Source organism: Gavia stellata, chromosome 2, assembly GCF_030936135.1.
Source record: "Gavia stellata isolate bGavSte3 chromosome 2, bGavSte3.hap2, whole genome shotgun sequence".
NCBI classification, from domain to species: Eukaryota; Metazoa; Chordata; class Aves; order Gaviiformes; family Gaviidae; genus Gavia; species Gavia stellata.
This window is the reverse complement of record NC_082595.1, coordinates 91,074,038-91,096,649: the sequence shown is the minus strand read 5'-3', so window position 1 is coordinate 91,096,649 and position 22,612 is coordinate 91,074,038. Positions and strand designations below refer to the sequence as shown.

Here is a 22,612-nt window from a genome sequence, read left to right as displayed (position 1 = left end):
ACCTGTGCAACCTGTATATTGACTGGACCATATTGTTCTTGTAATGTTATTCCTTTTCAGTTACTTGTTGCTTTTTTTTCCTTTGTTTTCTTTCCTGATAAAGGCATTCATTGGTAGAAGGACAGTATTCTGAGGCTTATTCTCTTTTTGCAGGAGACTGCTTGGCTAGGCTCAATAAAGAGCACAGGTGCTACTGTGCCTGACTGAACTATTCTTTTCATTGACCTATGGGCCTGTGCTTTCTGTTACCACAGATCTGCCTGAGAGTAAATAAAAAATACACTGAATAATTACTTTTAAACCCTAAGTGGTTAAGCCAGCTTGCTTTGAAGGATGAGATGATACAATCATAGAATAATTTCATTTGGAAGGGACCTTAGGAGATCTCTAGTCCAATCTCCTACTCAAAGTAAAGTCTGTTACGACTTCAGATCAGGTTGTTCAGGCCTTTATTTCGGTTGGATCTTGAAAACCTCCAAAGTTGGAGACAGCTCAGGCTCTCTGGGCAATCTGCTCTAGTGCTCAGCTGTCCTCGTTGTGATAAGTTTTGTCTTACATCCAGTCAAAACATTTCTCATTTCAATTTACGTCCATAGCTTTTTGTCCTTGTCCACCATGTGCTGCTATAAAGAGCCTCGCTTCATATTCATGATTGCCTGTTCATAGATACTTGAAGGCTGCTGTTAGGTCCCCCTTAAGTCTTCTCTTCTCCAGGCTAATGAAGCCCAGTTGCCTCAGACTCTTCTCACAGGACATATGCCTCCTTACACCTTTGTTTTTATGATGTTTTTACTGATGCTTTGTCATCTTTTCTGAAAAAATAAAAGGATAAGATGATACCTGTTCCACAGATGAGATAGAACTGTGGATCAGGGGAGGGCAGTGGATGTCATCTGCCTTGCAAGATGTTCAGTATGCTGTCCTGCAACATATTCTGCTGGGACATAGTGGCCTAGGTGTCGGGGTAGGGCAGACTAGCAAGTAGGTGAAAACACGGATCATCAGGCTTGAAGAATAGTGGTAAATGATTCATGTTGTACTAAGAGGCCAGGTTCCTGTGGAATTCCTTAGGAGACTCTTCAGCGATCTCTCCTCCTTGATATTTTTATTGTTGACCTGGAGGAGCAAATGTAAAATATGCTTTTCAAATTTGTGGATGACATCAAATCGGGGGTGCATCTAATACACTTCAGAGGAGGGCTGCCATTCAGAGTGGTGGACATAGAGGGTGCAGAGGAAAGATTCATCAGGAAACTTCATGAAATTAAACAAGGACAAATACCAACACCAAGTCCTGCACCCTTGATTGGATGAACCCTCTGCAATTATGTAGGCAGGGCCTGCCAGGCTGGGCAGCTGCCCTATTGAGAACGTGCTGGGATCCTGGTAGACAGTAGGCTGAGTCAGCAGTGCATCCTGACAGCAAAGGCAGTGAAAAGTGTAGGGGCCTGCATCAACAGAGCTGTAACCAGTAGCTAAGGGAAGTGATTGTTCCCCTTTACTTGGCACTTCATAGACTGTGCCTAGAATATTGTGTCCAGTTTTGACCCTGCAGTGCAAGAAAGATTTTTATGAACTTGAGTGCATCCAGCGAAGGGCTACCAAGATGGCCAGGGACATGGAGCACATGAACTATGATGCTGGGGGAGGTTGGCATATTTAACCTGGAGGAGAGAAGACCTTGAGGTCTTATAAGAGACTGCATTTCCAACAGGGGGTTACCAAGAAGTCAGACCTCAACTCTTTACTGAGGTGCACGGCAAGATAGTGAGAAATGGTAGTCATAAATTGAAACAAGATTCTGACTGGATGTGAGAAAAAAATTTTCAACATGAGTATAATTGAGCATTGACACAGGTTGCTTAAACTGTCTGTGGAATCTGTCTCCGTGGAAGTCTTCAAAAACTGGCTAGACAAAGCCCAGAGCAATCTGATCTCAATTCGATCTTGTACCCGCTTTGAGCAGGAAGTTGGACTGGCTGACTGCCTGAGGTGTCTTAAAACCTAAAATATTCTGTGATCCTGTGTAGGAAAAACACTGTAATCTTCCAGTTCTATTGAGGTCTGATAAGTCCTTACTTGAAATACTTTGTGTTGGTTTGGGCCCCATAAAATCACGAAAGATTTGTATATATTGGATAGAGTTCCAAGTCACCACAAACATAATCGGATTGTTTTAAAACATGATTAAAACACAGACTAATAATTTTCAGACTGCTGAATGCAAGAGAAGGTCTAATGTGGAGCATTCAGATGAGGGGACATTGTTCTGTGCTTCAGAGGAAACCTTCTCAGACAAATGAATTACTTTGTAGTGGGTCCTGTCTGAAATAAGAACTGAAAATGGATTTCAAGTCTCACCCAGCTGAATATATTCAATAGAGTTTGTAAGAACAGAGAGAAGTGAAACTCTTTACTCGCTTTTGGTAGGATTAAAATAAGACGACAATTGCTGTTCACATTGCAAAGCAATATCGAAGAATATCAACCGAAACTTTTTTCCTTCTAGAAACTTAGAAGGGGATGTTGCCCTGAGAAGCTCTGCTGCTGTCTATACATACTGCAAATCTCGAGGACTGTTTGCAGGTGTATCTCTGGAAGGAACCTGTTTAATTGAAAGGAAAGAAACAAATCGCAAGTAAGTTCTCTTCAAATCTATATGATTCAGTGAAGGCATAGTGACAAAATGAACTAGGACACATTCAATTTGGAAAAAGAGTTTGTTGTGAGAACATACTGTGCTGAGTTTAGATTTTCTTGAGGGGCAAGGGTGTCTTCAATTTAGAAATCATGCAGTGGGTATTGAGAAGATGCTGAATGTTTAGTGATTATATATCTGTGGTGGATTGACCTTGACAAGCTGCTCTATCACTCCCCCTCTTCAACAGGACGATGGGAGAAAAAATACAATGAAAAGCTCGTGGGTCAAGATAAGGACAGGGAGATCGCTTACCAATTACTGTCAGGGACAAACCAGACTCGACTTGGGGAAATTAATTTAATTTATTGACATTTAATAAGAGAGTAGGATAATGAGAAATAAGAACAAATCTAAAAAACACCTTCCCCCCACCCCTCCCTTTTTCCTGGGTTCAACTTCACTCCCAACTTCTCTGCCTCCTCCACCTGAGTGGCACAGGGGGATGGGCAATGGGGATTGTGGTCAGTTCATAAAGCTTTGTCTCTGCCACTCCTTCGTCCTCACGCTGTTCCCCTGCTCCAGTGTGGGGGTCCCTCTCATGGGAGACAGTCCTCCACAAACTTCTTCAACATGGGTCCTTCCCACAGGCTGCAGTTCTTCACCAACTGCTCCAGCATGGGTCCTTTCCACAGGGTGCAGTCCTTCAGGAACAGACTGCTCCAGTGTGGGTCCCCCATGGGGTCACAAGTCCTGCCAACAAACCTCCAGCGCTAAAGCTTCTCTTTCCACGGGTCCACAGGTCTTGCCAGGAGCCCGCTCCAGTGCGGGCTCTCCACAGTATCACAGCCTTCTTTAGGGCATCTTCACCTGCTCTGGCATGGGGTCCTCCACAGGCTGCAGGTGGATATCTGCTCCACTGTGGATCTCCGTGAGCTGCAGGAGGACAACCTGTGTCACCGTGGTCTTCACCACAGACTGCAGGGGACCTGTGCTTTGGCATCTGGAGCACCTTCACCTCCTCCTTCTTCACTGACTGTGGTGTCTGCAAAGTTGTTTCACATATTCTCGCTCCTCTCTCCCAGTTGCTGTTGCACAGCTTTTTTTACCCTTTCTTAAATAAGGGCTCAGCTTTGACCAGCAGCAGGTCCATCTTTGAGCCAGCTGGAAATGGTTCTGTCCAACATGACGCAGCTTCTGGCATCTCCTCACAGAAGCCACCCTTGCAGCACCACCCCCTACCAAAACCTTGCCGTGTAAACCCAGTACAATATCCTTGACAATAACTATTGAGGTATTTACTGCATAATGAGAAATACTCATTTACGCCACTTGAAACCAAAAAAATCTGGTTTAGAGCATCACTGAATTTGAGAAAATACCCAGCTTATGAAATGCTGCTTCCTTTTGTGCAGCCTATTAAGCTTGGAATCACTGAGTGTCTCACACTTTTATGTTCTGCGTTTATGTAAACTTTGATTCTGCTAGTATCAGCAAACACTAATACTGATTTTAATGATGGCACGTCAGTAACTTTCAGCTACCTCCATTCATAAAATTGAAGTGCCAGTGCTTCCATTAAGGAATTTTATGACCATTAAGGAATCTATTACAAGGTTTTGCAAAAGTGGTGTGTGTTTCTTCAGGTTGCTGTGTGATTTGCTTTCATATGGTCTAGCTGATGCATTCTGCATGACCAGGAACAAAATACTACTGGTGAAGAATGTTTTGAAATAAGGTGGTAGGTAGGCATTCAAGTTCGCTGCAGTTACTTATCATTCAAAATTTACAGCATTGAACTAGTTCTGTCATTTCTCAATAGATGATCAGTAGGAGAAATGCGGGGCTGGGGAGGGGGGAGGAACATTTGCACAAGATGGATTCATCTAGACATTGAAATGTAATGGTGATCAAATACCTGACATCTTTTCTTTTGTATCAGGTTTTATGGGCAGGATATTCGGGCTAGTGCCATCTTGCTTGGTGATGTGCCTTTTCCTGCTCAAGCAGAAGATCTTTATGAAACTCTAGCATCCTTCACTGAAGTGTATGAAAATGAAGAGCAAAAAAATAATCCAGGAAAAGCTGTAAGGGAACAAAGAAGGGTTTGTGCATCTCTTTTTCACATAGATGTTCTCTGTTCCTGAACTGTTTCTAGTCAATGGTAATGTTGATGTTCATGTGGCATTCTTAAGATCTCTATTGAATGATTAAAGGCGTAACACATTGCAGATACTGCGTTTAACACATTCATTCAGGTATTGCCCTGGTAGGCTCTTCTGGACAAGAATGTTGCTGGTTTTGCTTTACGTCCTCCAGAATAACAAAATGTATCCTTGTTCTTATAATAGTGCGTAATCAAATCTTAGGTGATGATTAGAAAAGTTTGTTCAACTATTCCTAATCAAGTTAATCTGCAAATAATGTGCATGCCAGGTTTGATGTGGATACTCTTCATTTTTCTACTTTTTCTGTCTTCCATTCAAGCAATCACATTTACAATACGATACTGAGAACTGTAGAAGATGTTTTCTTGTAGATGTTGATGTCACTGATAGACAATAATTTACTTTCACCTTTGTTAAATCCATGTTGAATTACTTTACGGTCATGTGTATGTCACTAGTTCTTTAGTGTGCTTCTTGAGTTCATACAATTTCAGTGGAGAAAGAATGATATTTTTTTCAGTGTAATTTGACATACCTCTAGGCTCTGAAGTTACAATCCACTTCCAGGTGTGATGCAATTTTTTAAATTTGTGCATTTTAGGTAAATGACCCACCTGCTAGACCATCATTGAGACCAGAGCCACCTAAACCCACTGTTAGGCCAACACCACCAGGTTAGAAAACATTTTGGTAATGATTAATTTATTCTCTATATAAAATTAGAGCATTAAAGCTAATGAATGTTATGCAATTATTATAGTAGTAGCTGTCTCTATAAAAATATTTTGTTAATACTCTTCCTTGGGCAAACACTGAAAGCATGTTGGGATAGTGCCATGAGAGATAAAGGGTAAAGGTTTTGTTTGTTTGTTTTATATTAACAAATCTTTTCTCTCTGACAGATTTGCTATAGAAGTAGTGTTTGTATAGTTACAGAAGCATGTAATAGTTCAAAGGAAGCATTCATGTTTATTGGATACATAGAAGCCCCATGGTACAATGAAACTTCTTAGTAAAAAGAACAGTCCTACTAGAAACTGTTAGTCCTACTTCTAGAAACTTTCTAGTTTCTAGAAAACTAAAATTTGTCTTTTAGGTTGTCATTATCTTTTCATAGGTAGAGGTCTTACAGTAAAGCAGAGGGGGCAGTGTTTTGGCTCCATAACAGTTTGTCTACCAAAGTGCTCTCATTGAAGGAGGCTTTACTGTGCAGCTCCTGTCATTTTATTATTTTATTATTAATAAATCAGTAAACTTGATTTATTTCTCTGGACAAGGATATAAGGCAAAGTCCTTATTTCTTTCTTCTGTACTGCTCCTTGGATAACTGCAATCATTTTATAACTATTGAACATGTATTAGAAAAGCAGTATATGGAATATAACAATGTTAGTATATCTTATAACTTGCTAATTAATTTTCTCTTTCAGCTAAAAAGAATACAAACAAACTTTATCCTGAACTTCCAAAAGATTATGCCTCTGTGGGTAAGTACTAAGCTTACACCTATTTTATTAATGCAGTGTGGAATCCAAGAAGTCCTAAAAGTACTTTGGAAGACATCTAACAGTATCTGGCCATATGTATTTTCTTTATTGTCCGTGTGTTAAGATGAGATTCAGGTCTTGCATGCTTTCCTGAAAATATTTCATAAATGTGAATCTTATTCCCTGGCTTCACATTCCAACAATGATATTCTTCCTCTGAACAGCAGAAGTTCTTTTGCTTTATTCAGTGAGCTTGAAAAATGCACTGAAAGCAGTAAAACTGTTTTACGTTACCACCTAATTGAAGTGAAAAGAAAGCTGATATAATGAGCTTCTGTCTAAGTCCTTATGCCAGGTACTATAACTCCTGTTTTAATTAAAAGGTGCTTCCATAGGTCATAACTGATTATGCTGGCATAAACACAGATTTCCATTGCAGTTACACTCCTTGAGGTTTTTATATTGAGATAACTGCATTATACTAAAAAGATACTACTTGTTCGTTGTTCTATTCTGATTCTCCTAAGCTTAAAGCAGTTTCAGCTCTAACGGGAGAATCATACTCTGTAGTATTTGCAGTGTAACTCTTGAACTGTGGGGCCCGTCATCTGGAAACTTGCGATCTGTTAGGAAAAATTTTATTATCAAAGTGGTTATGTTCTTTTGGCTGCTACAGTGTTCTCTCCCACCAGGAGTCTCATCTTTCACTGTTAGCTGTTTCAAAGTCAGTAAAATAAATTATTTGTCCCGTGAAATATATTGTCCATTTGATGTTTTGGTGGCCTCTGCTAGGATCAAAACCAAGACCAAGGGATTCTATATTACATATATATGTGCGTATATATATGTGAATATGTACACACATTTTCACATATTGCGTGCATCACTGGAAAATAAAATGAAACAAAAGATCTCTTTTTTACTTTTGAAAATGGAGCTAAAATTAAGCTTGATAATAGATCATAGTGAAAAGTCTTTTTCAGGCACAGTGCTCTGATTTAACACAGTATTTAAACTCTGTTGTCTGAAAGCCAAAATCATTATTGTATTTTTCATTTCTTGGTTCATGTAATTAAGAGATTTTCACTAAAAGTTAACATCAATTATGTGTCATTGTCTTTACATTCTCCTTCATATCTTCTCTCCATACATGTTGTTGGGGTGTGTGTGAGTTGAGGGGACCAACACAGGAGGATCTTAAGCTGAGCTGTTGATGTGACTTCTGCAGATCAGAGACTTCCTGAGAATCAAAGTTTGCTATTGCACTCTAGGACTTGTACCAGGAAAAGAATGATGACTAATGATCTGTACTCAGCAGCTGTCATCCAAAAAGAAAGAAAAATTGGTCTTCTGGCTATTTAATACTGAACTTTCCCAGTCTTAAAATAAACCCTGACCACCTGAAAAGAGGTTTCTAAAGCAGTAGGAAAAACTTGCACGTTCACTATATTGAAGGGAGTGTTCTTCCTTTCAGGTGCAAGTGACAAGGTAGAAATCTTCCAGAGCCATCTGTTGATGGCTTTCAAGATTCTTTGAAATCAAAATGTTGACTCAATTACTCTGTTACTGAGGTTTCCTAATGATTTCAAGAAATACACAAGCTTATCTTTGAAGAGTGCAAGAGGCAGTAGGGTCTTGTGTAAATGACACTTAGTGCAAGAAATGTTGTCTCATGGTAAATTTTTGTTTGCCTTACAAGACTGGCATGGTATGTTTTGCCTTCTATTGCAGGTTGTATTTCCATAGGTAACAGTTCAAATGCTACCTGAATCCACAGAAATACTATATGTTTCTAAAGGCTAAGACTTGTTCTTATCATGAAAAAATCAAGGTTGAAGTCAGTTCCCCTGAGTGTCTCAGTACCTTAGCATACATGCATGTTGATGGAAGGCTGGAAAAGAGTTGCAGTCCCTTTCACATCAGTAACAAAGGGTATATTAATGCTGGGTGGTGGAATAAAAGGAGCCTTAAGGCATACCTCCTGTCAGTAATCTCTTCCTGCCTGTTTATAGTCCAGATGATTTCAACAGAGCTGCCTAGCAGCTATAGCTCATACTAGCCGATCTTTATTGCAGGATTAGTTGCTGCAACAGACGTTCTACAGTGATCTGAAACACACGTTCAACATTTTTTTACGGCTTTCTAGTTAAAAAAAAAGAAGTTATTAGATAACTAATAGAAGAGTGCATGAGACTGATCTTTAGAAAGTTACAGTTCAGGTATCATGGCTGGTGCAGGGGTAGGTTTTGATATTGACCAACAAACTTGTCTGGGCTGCCAGTAGTAAAGACTTGCTTTTCGGTGGGGAGCGGGGAGGTTGGCATTGTGCTATGCGGTTTTGGTTTTGCAACAGTTACAAAAGTAGTAGAAAGGTTGAAACATTAATTTTTCTCATTAGATGGAAGAAGAGCTAGACTTGTGGATGAAACATTTTTAATTATTTTGTGCAGACCTGAATTATCTAGATAGGTAGTGTAATATAACCTGTTTCAAATGCAAAAAGAATGTTCAGTGAAAAACATGTTTTTCTAAACCGATAATGTGATACTTGAACTCAGATGCACATAGATTGTTTTCATGTAACTGAATAACACTTAAGGTAATGCATTTAGTTGTAAAATGAGGTTCAGTAATTCTTTAAAATGTTTCCAGAAACTTGGAAATACCACAAATGTTATTTTAAAAAAATAACTTGCAGAGACCTTTTATAATTCTGGGGAAAAAAACCCAAACTCATAGCTGATATAGTTATTGTGATTCAGTGAAGTATGAAGTTTCTACAGTAGTAGAGATTTTTCTGGAGACTGTTCAGATAAAGAAATTACATTTACTTATGGGTGTGAAAGTTCATTCCTTACTATAACTAGAGATTTGCAGCTTCATTTTTCTCCTTGTCCCCTCTGTGTTGTACAATCTAATAAAATGGTGGACTGCTCCTTCGAAGCTTTGTTGCCACCATCTAGCTTTACTTTATTTGGATAGAAGATTTCTGCAGAGTTCTGTACGACATCTGTAGTGTAAATGACCCATGGTTCTTTAGTGGACTACTTGGGCATTACAGAATCACAGAATCACTAAGGTTGGAAAAGACCTGTAAGATCATCAAGTCCAACCATTACAAAAAAAAAACAAACCAAACCAAAACAAAACAAAAAACCCAAAAAACCGAAACACAACACATACCGCACCACACAGCACCATGCCCATCAAGCCACGTCCCACAATGCCACGTCCACACATTCCTTGAATACCTCCAGGGAGGGTGACTCCACCACCTCCCTGGGCACTCTATTCCACTGTGTTACCACTCTCTCAGTAAAGAAATTTTTCCTAATATCCAGTCTGAATCTCCCCTGGCGCAACTTGAGGCCATTTCCTCTTGTCCTGTCACTCATCACTTGGGAGAAGAGGCCAACACCCACCTCTCTGCAACCCCCTTTCATGTAGTTGTAGAGAGCGATGAGGTCTCCCCTCAGCCTCCTCTTCTCCAGGCTGAACAACCCCAGCTCCCTCAGCCGCTCCTCATAAGACTTGTGCTCCAGACCCCTCACCAGCTTCGTCGCCCTTCTCTGGACACGCTCCAGCACCTCAATGTCTTTCTTGTAGTGAGGGGCCCAAAACTGAACACAGTATTCGAGGTGCGGCCTTACTAGAGCCGAGTACAGAGGCATGATCACTTCCCTACTCCTGCTGGCCACACTGTTTCTGATACAGGCCAGGATGCCGTTGGCCTTCTTGGCCACCTGGGCACACTGCTGGCTCATATTCAGCCGGCTGTCAGTCAACACCCCCAGGTCCTTTTCTGCGGGGGAGCTTTCCAGCCACTCGTCCCCAAGCCTGTAGCGTTGCATGGGGTTGTTGTGGCCAAAGTGCAGGACCCGGCACTTGGCCTTGTTGAACTTCATCCAATTGGCCTCGGCCCATCCATCCAGGCTGTCCAGATCTCTCTGCATTGTAGGCTCAGGAAAAGTTTATTTTATTAAGACAATTTTTTTAGCTGCAGTAGGTTGATAGTTTGTCACACTAGAATATTTAATCCTAGATATTAGGTTTTCATTGGTGGTGTGTTTTCCAGTTACTTCTACTTGGGCTTCTGCCATGGAGCAGCAAGTAACCAAAACTGTAGATAAATGGTTACTTGACTTACCTGTCTATCCTCCTAACAGGTTGCTGAATACTATACAATTCTGAAAATGTTGCAGTGATGTTGTTTCCCAATTGAACTGGTAGCAGCACGAGTAGCTATCTGCTAGTAGAAGCAGGAGTGGGGATAAAGGGAATGTTGGTGAGAACTGAATCATTAACAGGCAGTTAGCTCAGAATCAGAAGTCAGATTTTTTTTTTTTTCACCACTTCTTCAGCTCAGCTAATCAGAAAAGGACTGGTTCACATGTTTGGAAAAGAATTACTTAAAATTGCCAAGATGATTAAACAATCAGGAAGCAGGCTTGAGGCAGGAATGGGAATGAAAATGCAAAAAAACGTTTTCCTTCCAAACACTGTTCTTTCACTGTTCATTCACAGTCATCAAAAAATCATCATGGACTTGAGTTCTCTGGCCGTGAAAATGTATACTTGCTTAGTGTTTCATTCTGCCTCTGTTCAGTAATATGTTCCCTTTCAAGAATGTCTATAAACAAGAGGGTGGGTCTATGACTGCAATACTGTAAGAGAAAATGCTCGTCGTAAACACAAAAGCACTTATCTTTATAACAGCGTATTTTGTCATAATTAGGAGAAAGTAATGTTGCTCTTTGCATCTTTTAAGCAGTCATATGATTTTCTTAAGAAACTCTTAAGAACTTGTGCCTGTAAAGCCTGAGTGTTCAAGGTTTTTTTAGATTGCTCTCAGAAACACTGGCTTTCTTACCTTCCACAAGTACTTGAACTAAATATTTTTAAATTTAATTTTATCTTGGAGAAAACATGTGCCCTCTTTTTGAACTAAATAAATTGTCTATCTGCAGACATTGAACCCTTAAGACTATTGTGCATAAAATCATCACACCCAAACTTGATTACAGTAGAACTTTGAAAAAATCAAAATGCGAATTGTAACTATTTTTTTTCAGCAGAAACTTTTCACTTTGAAAATAATATGAAAATAGTAACAGATTGTTACTGCCTCATTAGGCATGTATTTGTATTCTTACAAACTGAAAGAAGTGCTATGTCAGTCCTACTGATGAAGATGTGGAGGCAGAGGAGAAATTTGTCACCATTTTTAAGAAGCTAAAAGAAACCTCCTTCCTTCTATGATGTTTTGAGTAATTTGTCAACCTCATTATTAAAAATTCATGCCTTCCCATATGAATTTGTCTGCAGCTTTTAGACAACAATGTTTGTTGTGGCTTTCTTCACTATATTGAAGAGCCCTTTCCTACACAGAGGGGTATTTTTTTATTCCCCCTTGTTCCCTGTGAGACACTTGTGCTGTAATCAAATCGCCTTTTGATCTTCCTTGATCTTTCTTTTGATTGCTAAAGAGATTGATGAGCTCTTTGTCCTAAGTAATTGTATCTTTCCTCTCAGATTTTTAATAGCGCTACAAATAGAAAATTCTGAGATGTGAGCTCACTGAGATCAGTAAGATTTGGAATCCTAAAAGCCATAATGAATTTGGACTAAACGCCAGTCCTTACCTTTTTTATTTATTTATTTATTTTAACCTTCTTACATATTGCTACTCTTATGTTAAAACAGTTGAGACAATATCAACCCTTTCTGATCAGGTGGTAACATGAGGTTGTGGTAAACTCAGTTTGTGTTAACTAAATCCGCCTGAGATGCTGCTTTTCATGGTTACAGTTCTCCAGGAATCAGGTGTGGCCCAATTCTCTATAATTTCGGAGGTGATCTCAATGTTTCTTCCAGTAGTCTATGAATACCAGATGGTTCAATAGGTCTATGAAAATCTGTTTGCTGTGAGAATTCCAAGACAGAATTTCATGCCTCCCGAAGTGTATTTTGTCAAAAAAACCTGAGGGTCTGTATGTGAATTTCTTTTTGTTAGTACATTATGGGTTTTTTTGTGGCCAGTTAAAAACCTAAGTGTTAACCAAGCCAACACAATTATATGGACTAAGAATTCATAGACTGCTTTTGCAGTTCAGTTTCCGTCTGATTTACTATCTTGTTATGTTTAGAGCTACTACCCTGTAGGATAATATTGATCAAATTCAGGGAAAAGACAAAATACCACCTAGAATGTGGACACCATTCTAGCTGTCTCTCCATTAATTAGTACCTCTAACTACATGTACTGCTGAGCTTGTTGAAAGTCTAGTGAAACAATGGAATTTTTTGTTAGAGCTACAGAAAGAGAGCATCACTCTAAGTGCTTGCAACTTTAAAATAGGCTTGCTTTGCTAAATGTGTATTGAAGCAATCACTTTATTTTTCTGATATGCTTCTCTTAAGTTAGTTTAACAAAACTAGTACTATTTTGGAACAACTCAGATTTAACTGGAAATCTAACATACAGCTATTTATATCAGCTATGCAGTTCCACATTTAGAAATATACACTGAAAAAAAAAATTCTGACAACTACACTATAAGAGAAATGTAAGTTTGCCCAAATCTCCTCTTGATGAGCGACTTTTGACTTGGGCATTTTTATTGTAGTTAAGACTGAATACCACAATAGTAAAGTAAAAGTATTTCATCGGTTTTGGAGCCAGTAAAATTCAGGTATCTCTGTGGTCTCAGGCTAACTTTTTCCCAGTGTAATATCTGAATTTTTGCTTTTCCTGTGTTGTCAGAAAGCATATGCTTAAAGTCTGTCTTTCTAGAATATTATCAATATTGCAATTTTTGCTTCTTTCTGTCTGTTCTGGATCAAGATGATTTAAAAAGGTGTCATCATTCTGCAGATTCATTTGCCAACTTGAATTGTAGTAAAAATGAATCAAAAGCTTTTAACTTCTAGTTAAGTAAGATGATAAAATGTTTTTTTTACCTTGCTATCTGCGTAGACCTGGAAGGGAGAAGGAATCCAAAACCTGTTGTTCTTAAGGACGGAGGAAGACTCCATGGTTCACATTAGGGGGAAAAATGCATTTTGCTTTTGAACTGTAAAAGATATCATCCATGGAAACATGATTTATTTCTGTCACTGAGACAGGCTGATATTTCAGAAATGTTGGCCCCGAGTCATTTTCATAGGCATTAGATTGTACACTCTTAAAAAAGTCTATTCGTTAATGGGGGTATGAGAATTCAGAGATAAATAGAATAATCTGCTCCACCTGATGGAGTGCTGATAAAGAAAGCCATTCTTTGAACTGAATTTCCCATATTTTCCTGTGATATTTCTGTGCTGTTACTCGCTCCTTGTAGATAAAGAAGTTAACTGGTTAATGAAATTGTTCTCCCATTGTGTGTCTTCATGGGGAAGTGGAGTAGACATTTTTTTACGGTGAATAAAGGATACTGATTTCAATAATTAACTGAAAAGTGGATAAAATAATTAAAATAGGTCAGATAAAATCAGATATGTGCATATTCCTTTAGGTGCTGTGGATGTGTCCTGTGTGTTTGGAACTGAAAAAAAGCCACTTTTCATTCTTCAGTTCGTGAACTACTCCTTTTCCAAGAAAGGCAGAGATTTGCTGTAGGATCAAGTAGAACTGTTTCACATTGTAAGCAAGAACCCTCCTCAAGCTGTGCGGTAATCTGTTCCTTCTATACTATAATTTGAGGAGGAACTCTAGCAGATTATGAACTGTAAAATCAATAAGACAGCTCAGTGTGACTAATAGATACTTGTTTTAGAAAATTTTTGCAAAGTGAGATACATGATGTATCTGTCATAATCCTTCATGACATTGTCTATTAATTTAGTAAACATGAAGAAGTTAACCCCCTGGAAAGTAACTAAAGTACCTTTTTTGTTCTTTGTTTTTAAGTGTTTTAGCTAAGCTTGGTCTATTTTTGTGTTTTTCACGGCAAGGCTTGTGACTTGTTTATATTTAGTTACTGGAAAAATAAAACATCCATCTGGTGGTCCCCCACAGTAATTTTCTTGCTATTATGAGCTCTTTCTTAATACTAACCAAACCCAGGAAATCCCAGGAAATTATTTTTGAGACTATTTTTATTCCTGATTCACTTTTACTAGGATTGTACTATTACTATCGTGAATGTAATAAGTCAGATAATCAAGCTGCTTATGGCTTATGTTGTGGCAAGCTGAGAGTATGTAGCATGCAGGACTTCACTGGTCATACTGAAACAAATAACTTATTGAGTATAATCAGCTAACTGAAAATACAGCAAGGCACAGAGGGATTGAGGTCAGACATGCAAGGATGAAATTGGGGTCTTTCTGCTGTGTGCGTGCATTGGCAGAGAGCTGTTATGCTAAATATGAACCAGATATACTGCCATGGGGAACAATATTCTTCCTTGGCATTTTTTTAATGGCTTGGAATAAAAATTAGGAAAATGTTAGTGCAATCTATGCTTATTTTTTAAGTGTAAAGCACCAATAAGGTGATAATTCTGATTCACAGCAGTTAAAATGTGAAATTGTTCATGTGAACATACAAATGTTAAATGGTATAGGTTAAAGTCTTTTGTCTGAGGCCCTTGTAAAGCATGCAGCTTAATGTTTTAGCACATTTATGAAATATATGCTTAAAAAGTTGTTTCAAAGCTGTGTACTGCATTAGATAGTATTTTCTTTCTGCATTGTTCAAGTAGTAGGACAAAGGCAAGTTTAAATTGTTTTCCAATCTATTTATCTAGAAAACCTTTGGGACCATAGGAGCTTTGGCTTCATTAATACTAATAGAAGCCAAACAGGACTTTTAAGTACCTCAAGGAAGCGATAGATATACAGGATTTCTATCCAGACTGTGGCAAAATGCCCTGTGCTTGATTGACTGGAGATGAAAGCTAACACTGATCTAAGAAATGGAGATCATTTTGCAGTAACGGTAGGGTGAAGCGTTACAGATCCATCTTGATAGCAGGGACAAGAAACTTCACTACATTTGAAAACTGCATGTTTGAGAACATCCTGTCTTCCACGCAGTCCCCACCACTCCTCTTATCTCTGATGAGAGGCAGGAAGGAGATGGGAGGAAATGCTGTATTTCTGTTCCTGGAAGGATATTGAACATCTAATTCATACTAAGTGCTAAGGGAAGACTCTGATAATACTTTCCTTTCTTTGGGAATTAATTGGTTTTTACCCTGATGGAACAACCAGTTTAAATATATTTTAGCATGAGCAGTAGAATTAAGTGCCATGGTTCCCCAAAAAGTGATGTGTTCTCTGTCATGGAGGGACCTGGGTTCCTACGTCTGCCTTGGCTGTGCTAGTTCAGCATTATATGGTGCAGATCAGCCAGCTGGATATTGCTCATTGAACCAAGAAGGTCATTCACATTTTGTGGAAAAAATGTGAGTTCCTGAATAAGAAATAGTAGGCCTCACAAAAATGAATCAATAAGGCAAACACTAATATAAACTAAATTAGTATGACAAATAACTGTTCTAGAAATGGTATAATAATGCTTCTTACTTTTACAAAAAGATACGGTTTCAAGCAACTTCTTACCTGTTCATGGGGAGGTCTGGCAAGGATTTCATTGAGACATCTCTAGTTATATTCCATTGGGTTTCTCTTTCTCATTAACAATTTTACTGCCATATTAGGCAACCTTCACATACTCTTTTTCCAGGTGTTTGTTTCTTTAAGAAGCTCAACTGGAAACAACCTCTACGCTTGTGGAAAGGAAGTGAGGTATTATTAATTTGTTCATACACTGTGAGACTTGCACCCGTCTTCCCCCTTTCCTCTCAGTGGTGCATGTTTTGTGTTCTTAGCAGATCTTTTGCTATTTAGCAAGGAAGGAGTCAAAAGAAGATAAAAATAAGAAAATAGAAAACTCATCTGTAAGGAAAAATAGAAAGGAAAAACTTGTTCTGGTACACAATTTCATGTATTGGTCCCTGCTATAAAGTTCAGACTGTCTCTTCCCTACTCCTTCCACCAGTTCTGCCATTTGTCAACTACTACAGAAGGATGACGAAGAATTTGAGATTAGTGGTACAACTGGGTATAGGGCAGCAGAGCAACAACAAGCCTTTGAACAAATTAAACGGGAGATAGCTCATGCAGTAGCCCTTGGGCCAGTCCAGGCAGGACAAGATGTAAAAAATGTGCTCTACACAGCAGCCGGGGAGAATGGCCCTACCTGGAGCCTCTGGCAGAAAGCACCAGGGAGACTCGAGGCCGACCCCTAGGGTTTGGGAGTCAGGGGTACAGAGGATCTGAAGCCCACTATACTCCAACTGAAAAAGAGATATTGGCAGTGTATGATGGGGTTCGAGCTGCTTCGGAAGTGGTTGGTACTGAAGCACAGCTCCTCTTGGCACCCCGACTGCCAGTGCTGGGCTGGATGTTCAAAGGGAGGGTCCCCTCTACACATCACGTAACTGATGCTACATGGAGTAAGTAGGTCGCACTAATCACACAACGGGCTCGAGTAGGAAACCCCAGTTGCCCAGGAATCTTGGAAGTGATCACGGACTGGCCAGAAGGCAAAGATTGCAGAATATCACCAGAGGAGAAGGTGACACGTGCTGAAGAGGCCCCACTGTATAATAAACTACCAGAAAATGAGAAGCAATATGGCCTATTCACTGATGCGTCCTGTCGTATTGTAGGAAAGCATTGGAGGTGGAAGGCTGTTGTATGGAGTCCTATATGACAAGTCACAGAAACTGCTGAAGGAGACGGTGAATCGAGCCAATTTGCAGAAGTGAAGGCCATCCAGCTAGCTTTAGACATTACTGACTAAGAAGAGCAGCCAGTGCTCTGTCTCTATACTGGCTCATGGATGGTGGCAAATGCCCTGTGGGTGTGGTTACAGCAATGGAAGCAGAGCAACTGGCAGCGCAGAGGCAAACCCTGCCTCAGGAGAGAACCTGGTTGTAAAAGTACGTCGTGTAGATGCTCGTGTACCCAAGAGTTCAACCACTGAAGAACATCAAAACAAGCAGCAGGTGGATCAGGCTGCTAAGACTGAAGCGGCTTAGGTGGATCTGGACTGGCAACATAAGGGTGAATTATTTATAGCTCGGTGGGCCCATGACACCTCAGGCCATCAAGGAAAAGATGCAACAGATAGATGGGCTTGTGATGGAGAGGTGGACTTGACCATGGACACTATTGCACAGGTTGTCCATGAATATGAAACGTGCTGCAGTCAAGCAAGCCAAGCAGTTAACGCCTCTCTGGTATGGAGGACGATGGCTGAAACATAAATACGGGGAGGCCTGGCAGATTGATTATATCACAGTCCCACAAACCAGCCAAGGCAAGCGTCATGTGCTTACAATGGTGGAAGCAACCACCAGATGGCTGGAAACATATCCCGTGCCCTATGCCACTACCTGGGTCTTGAAAAACAAGTCTTACGGTGACGTGACACCCCAGAAAGAATTGAGTCAGACAACAGGATTAATTTCCAAAACAACCTCATAGACACCTGGGCCAAAGAGTGTGGCATTGAATGGGTATATCACATCCCCTATCATGTGCCAGCCTCTGGGAAAATCAAACAATACAATGGACTGTTAAAGACTACACTGAGAGCAATGGGTGCTGGGACATTCAAATACTGGGATACACATTTAGCAAAAGCCACCTGGTTAGTCAACACTAGGGGATCTGCCAGTTGAGCTGGCCCTGCCCAATCAACACTTTTATGTACTGTAGAAGGGGATGAAGTCCCTGTAATGCACATAAAAAATACGCTAGGGAAGACAGTGTGGTTTATTCCTGCCTCAGACAAAGGCAAACTCAACCATGGGATTGCTTTTGCTCAAGGACCTGAGCGCACTTGGTGGATAATGTGGAAGGATGGGGAAGTCCTATGTGTACCTCAAGGGGATTTGATTTTGCGTGAGAATAGCCAATGATTTGAATTGTATGCTGTTAATTGCTATATAATACTGTATGTCATCACTACTACGGTTGCTATATGCCATATCAACAGTATTACAGTAAGAATCACCCAAATTAATGAAGAATGAATTTCAATGAAACTGAGCAAAGTGCAGCGATTGTAGAACTAGACAAGCACAGTGGTGATGGAACCAGAACTAACTTCAGCATGCAACATTCCAACACCACACACCATCTCTCCTGCCTTGAAGGACTGTTATGACAGATGGAGCCCAAAGTCATGGACTAAATGAACTGAACGGACATTTTAGAGGAATGGCCCAGACTTAGAGAATGATATCTGTGTGTATATCAAAAGACAGGAAAGGTAGTGGTGATTAATTGGGACATACTGGAACGTGTGGGACCTGGGCATGATGTAGATGGTATAGAATAAGGAGTGGATATTGTCCTGGCTTTGGCTGGAATAGAGTTAATTTTCTTCCTAGTAGCTGGTATAGTACTGTGTTTTGGATTTAGGATGATAATAATGTTGATAACACACTGATGTTTTAGTTGTTGCTGAGCAGTGCTTACACTAAGTCAAGGACTTTCCAGCTTCTCATACTGCCCTGCCACGTGCACAAGAGGTTGGGAGGGGACACAGCCAGGACAGCTGACCCAAAGTGGCTAAAGGGATATTCCATACCATATGATGTCATGCTGAACAAAAAAAAATGGGGGGAGTTGGCTGGGGGAGGCACGACCGCCGCTTGGGAACTGACTGAGCATCTGTCGGCGGGTGGTGAGCAATTGCACTGTGCATCACTTGTTTTGTATATTCTATTATTATTTTCTTTCTTTTCTGTCCTGTTAAACTGTTTATATTTCAACCCACGAGTTTTACCTTTTCTCCAATTCTCTCCCCCATCCCACTGCAGGGGAGTGAGCAAGCGGCTATGTGGTGCTTAGTTGCTGGCCAGGGTTAAATCACAACAGTCACCATTTGGCAGAGGAAGGGAACATGTGTTAAATACCTTTTGAAGTTATAAGCTGACGTAGCCCATGGTATAGGTAGAGTTAATAATGGTTGTGCTGGTGGTAGAGTAACATAACAGCAATGAGAATAAGTAATTGTGGCAAGAATAAATCCTACCATAAATTTCAACATCCCCTGAGCCCCTTAACCCAACTAAAGTTAACAAGAGTTTTCTATATATTGCAGGTGTTCACATAATAGAAATACGTTATCATGAAAGTGGTAGACTTTGTATTAAAATAGTTAGGAGATACTCACCAGCTTTTTTTACAGAAAGTAGTTTCTGAATCTTTCTTTTTTAATTACTTGAAACTTTCTGCTTTTCCTCTAAATTTATTCTTAGCAAGATTAAATCAGTTTTGTCTCATGCTTTCCTGTTCTTTAGCTAAAATACTTTTCTGTAGTAGTAACCTCTTTCATCTGAGTTTTATTCTGTGAAGCTCATTTTCGTTTCCCCTTGAAAACAGGTTTTCTGTTCCTGGTCATCCTGTTCCTCGTACAGTTTTAAACATTGGTGATGAGGATTGTGAACAGCACTTCAAATGAGGCCTTGTACAATAATGTTATTTTGCATGTTTCCATATGAGATACCCTTTGTCTCATAGAATTTTATTATTTTTAACTGATTTTTCTAACTAGTGCAGAGAAGTTTTCCTCCATGCAAGGGTGAAAAAAAAAATTTCAATCAGTATTTCATAAAACATTACCCTAGAAGCTGGCAGAAACTGTAAAGAATTAAGTTGGTTTTACTAGTTTGGGGTTTATTTTGTTTGTTTTTAATTGTTGGGGGGGGGTGGGGGTGGTGTTTGGGTTTTTTTTGAGGCTGTATGTTGTTCCCCAGACTGGGATAAAAGCTAAGACTTATATCAAGTGAACTAGTTCATGGGCCCATAACACATTAGTAGAACTTTTGAATCTGACAGTACAGAGATTTGAGATGCAAAATGCAGAGACAGTGTATTCAGGTTGAGATGTGAACTCAGTATGTCTAGAGGAAACATGGCAACATAATAAAAGATCCACAAATCATTCCTAAATCATCAGTTTGACCTGAATAGAACAGTGCTCCATTCTCATTACTATACTGTACTTTTCAGAATATGAAGGATATGCTTAACATTGCATCTCAGCTTTTGCAGTATGATTTCAGCACAGGCATTATTTGCTTTAATGTAGTCTTGAACATAATAAAGCCCTTGACATTGATATAGTTTATTTGACCATTTTGGTTTGAATGAAAATTTAAATGTTTTTTGAAAAGGCAGAAAAATCGAAAAAGTAATCAGCAAAAGTACTGTTACAGAATTGACTCTTGCAAGCAGGAGGTGGGTTTTTTATATCCTAAATATCAAAAACATCCACAGATGCTTGACAAAAAAGGCACTTCTTTAATGCAAAAGCTGAGTGTGCTGAAACGAAGATAGAAAGCATTCCATCAGCAGATGAAGATGATGAGCCAGCATGTTCCCTAGTAGGCCAGAAACTCAAAACAGTGAAATATGTTTCATACTGAATGAGCCTAATTTGCACAGTAACTTAAACTTTACATATAGTCAGGTCTGTTTCAACCACCAATGAAACCACCGGTTTTGTTTGCTAGACGTGACACTGTTTGGTAGTGACACAAGTTGGTGACATGGAAGCTGCTTTGAAATGGTCCATTTCCAGCTTATGTGGAAGAGGTCAAAAACACTTGAGCCTTTTTCTGGGTTTTGTGAGTCTGTTATAAAAGTGTGTATAATACCTTCATTCCATGCATACAGATTTGCAGCTGATAATTAATTTCTCACCTATTGAGGCTCTAGAGCAAAATTCAGAGTAGCGTAACCTTGTACGGAACATCTGTGGCTAACTTTGCTTTCTGCTGTCTTTAACAAGTATTAAATATGGAATAGTTTTTTCCAGCCACCATTTCTTTGATAATGGAGAACGTAGTTACTAAGTTATTCTGGAAATCAGCTGGAGGGCTTTGTAACACTGGAAACCTGAACAAAGTACCTACTTGAAGTAATACGTAACGTCTAGCTCTGCAACTAATTCAGAAAATAGGATTTGCTGAGACAGTTCCCATAGAAGTGGAAGAGGGCTTAACATTTGGGTTTGCACTCCTTTCCAGTACTGGTGTGTACATTTAGTACTGACAGGTATTAAAGAGTGTAGTTCCTAGAATGATACAGGCCTTCCTTGATATTATCCAAGGTACCTCACACGTTTTGCCTTAAATCTACAGCTTCTGTAACAAAGCAGTCATCAGGTCTTCTGGATATAGGATGCTTCTTTGCCTGTAAGTGATTGTAGAATAGAGCAAAGCAACTGGTTGCCTGGCCTCCCTCTTCAGAGCAGGTTTGTGTAACTGATAGCACAAATAGACATTTGTGTGGGCATTTCAAGGGTACTGCTCTACTGAAGTGTCAGTGAAGCTCAGTTACCCCAAAAAGTCCACCCTCGTTTTCTTAGTTATGAAGAAGGAATTGTTTTCAGACTTCAATGTTGAATTTAAATACTTTGAGAATCTTAACAAACTTTTTTTTCAGAAAGTAGACAAAGACAAGTGGTTTTGTTTACTTACGCAAAACAAGCCATAGTCAGTGGCAAAACAACAGCTAAGGCAAGAGATTATTTGTTCTGAGCGTTATTTGCTGAATTATCATGTCTCCTGACCTTTGATCAGATGAGCATTATTGGAGATTAATTGGATCAATGGTGGCATATGACGTACTTCAAGTATCTGTACAGAAAGATTTATGCTTATATCTGATTGAAGCAGATTAGTACCTGTAGATATAAAATGTCAGATCTACCGTGCATATTTAGGCCTTCCCAAACATCTGTTCAGTGAGATCTGAGGTTGTTTTGTGTATGCTGAGGGTTTTTTGAGGTGAGTCTACATTTAAAAAACGAAATAAAAAGGGCCATTAAGGAAATTAGTAGTTTACCGTGGATAGGACATTTGAGATTTCACTTGTAAGGTTGAACAAACACTTGGTTTGTAATTTGTCCAGAAACAACTAAAATGAAATTTGTAAGTAGGTATATGTCTGTTCTGCTCTAGAAGCTGAGATAACCCCCTTTCTTCTTAGGTTAAAGACTGAGAGGAGTGATCTAAGAACCTGGAAAATGAAGCATATTAAGTTGAAAAAAGAACTGATCTGTATATTGGTGTGATTCAAGAATTGAAATTATTTTCATGACTTCTGATTTTTAGGGTACAGTTGGGCTGCCCTACTATTTTTCTTTCTCAATGAGAGTTGCATGGAGACTTTTTCCTAAGTAGGCATTAGCACATGTAATATTTTGTTGCCATACAGGCCCTGAAAAGATAATTTCTTCAGAGAGTCCCAGTGTGTAACATACTACAATATGCTTCCGCTTTACTGCC

General features: G+C 39.5%; 1 protein-coding gene across 1 annotated transcript in view; it reads left to right on the top strand.

The window, feature by feature from the left end:
* The window catches only part of SH3YL1 (SH3 and SYLF domain containing 1), a 51,791-nt gene that overhangs the window by 12,764 nt on the left and 16,415 nt on the right, over positions 1 to 22,612 (top strand). The window contains exons 6-9 of the mRNA XM_059831779.1: positions 2,510 to 2,638; positions 4,581 to 4,725; positions 5,408 to 5,480; positions 6,237 to 6,293. Of these exons, the coding sequence (XP_059687762.1) occupies positions 2,510 to 2,638; positions 4,581 to 4,725; positions 5,408 to 5,480; positions 6,237 to 6,293 (404 nt within the window). The remainder of the gene's footprint in view (positions 1 to 2,509; positions 2,639 to 4,580; positions 4,726 to 5,407; positions 5,481 to 6,236; positions 6,294 to 22,612) is intronic.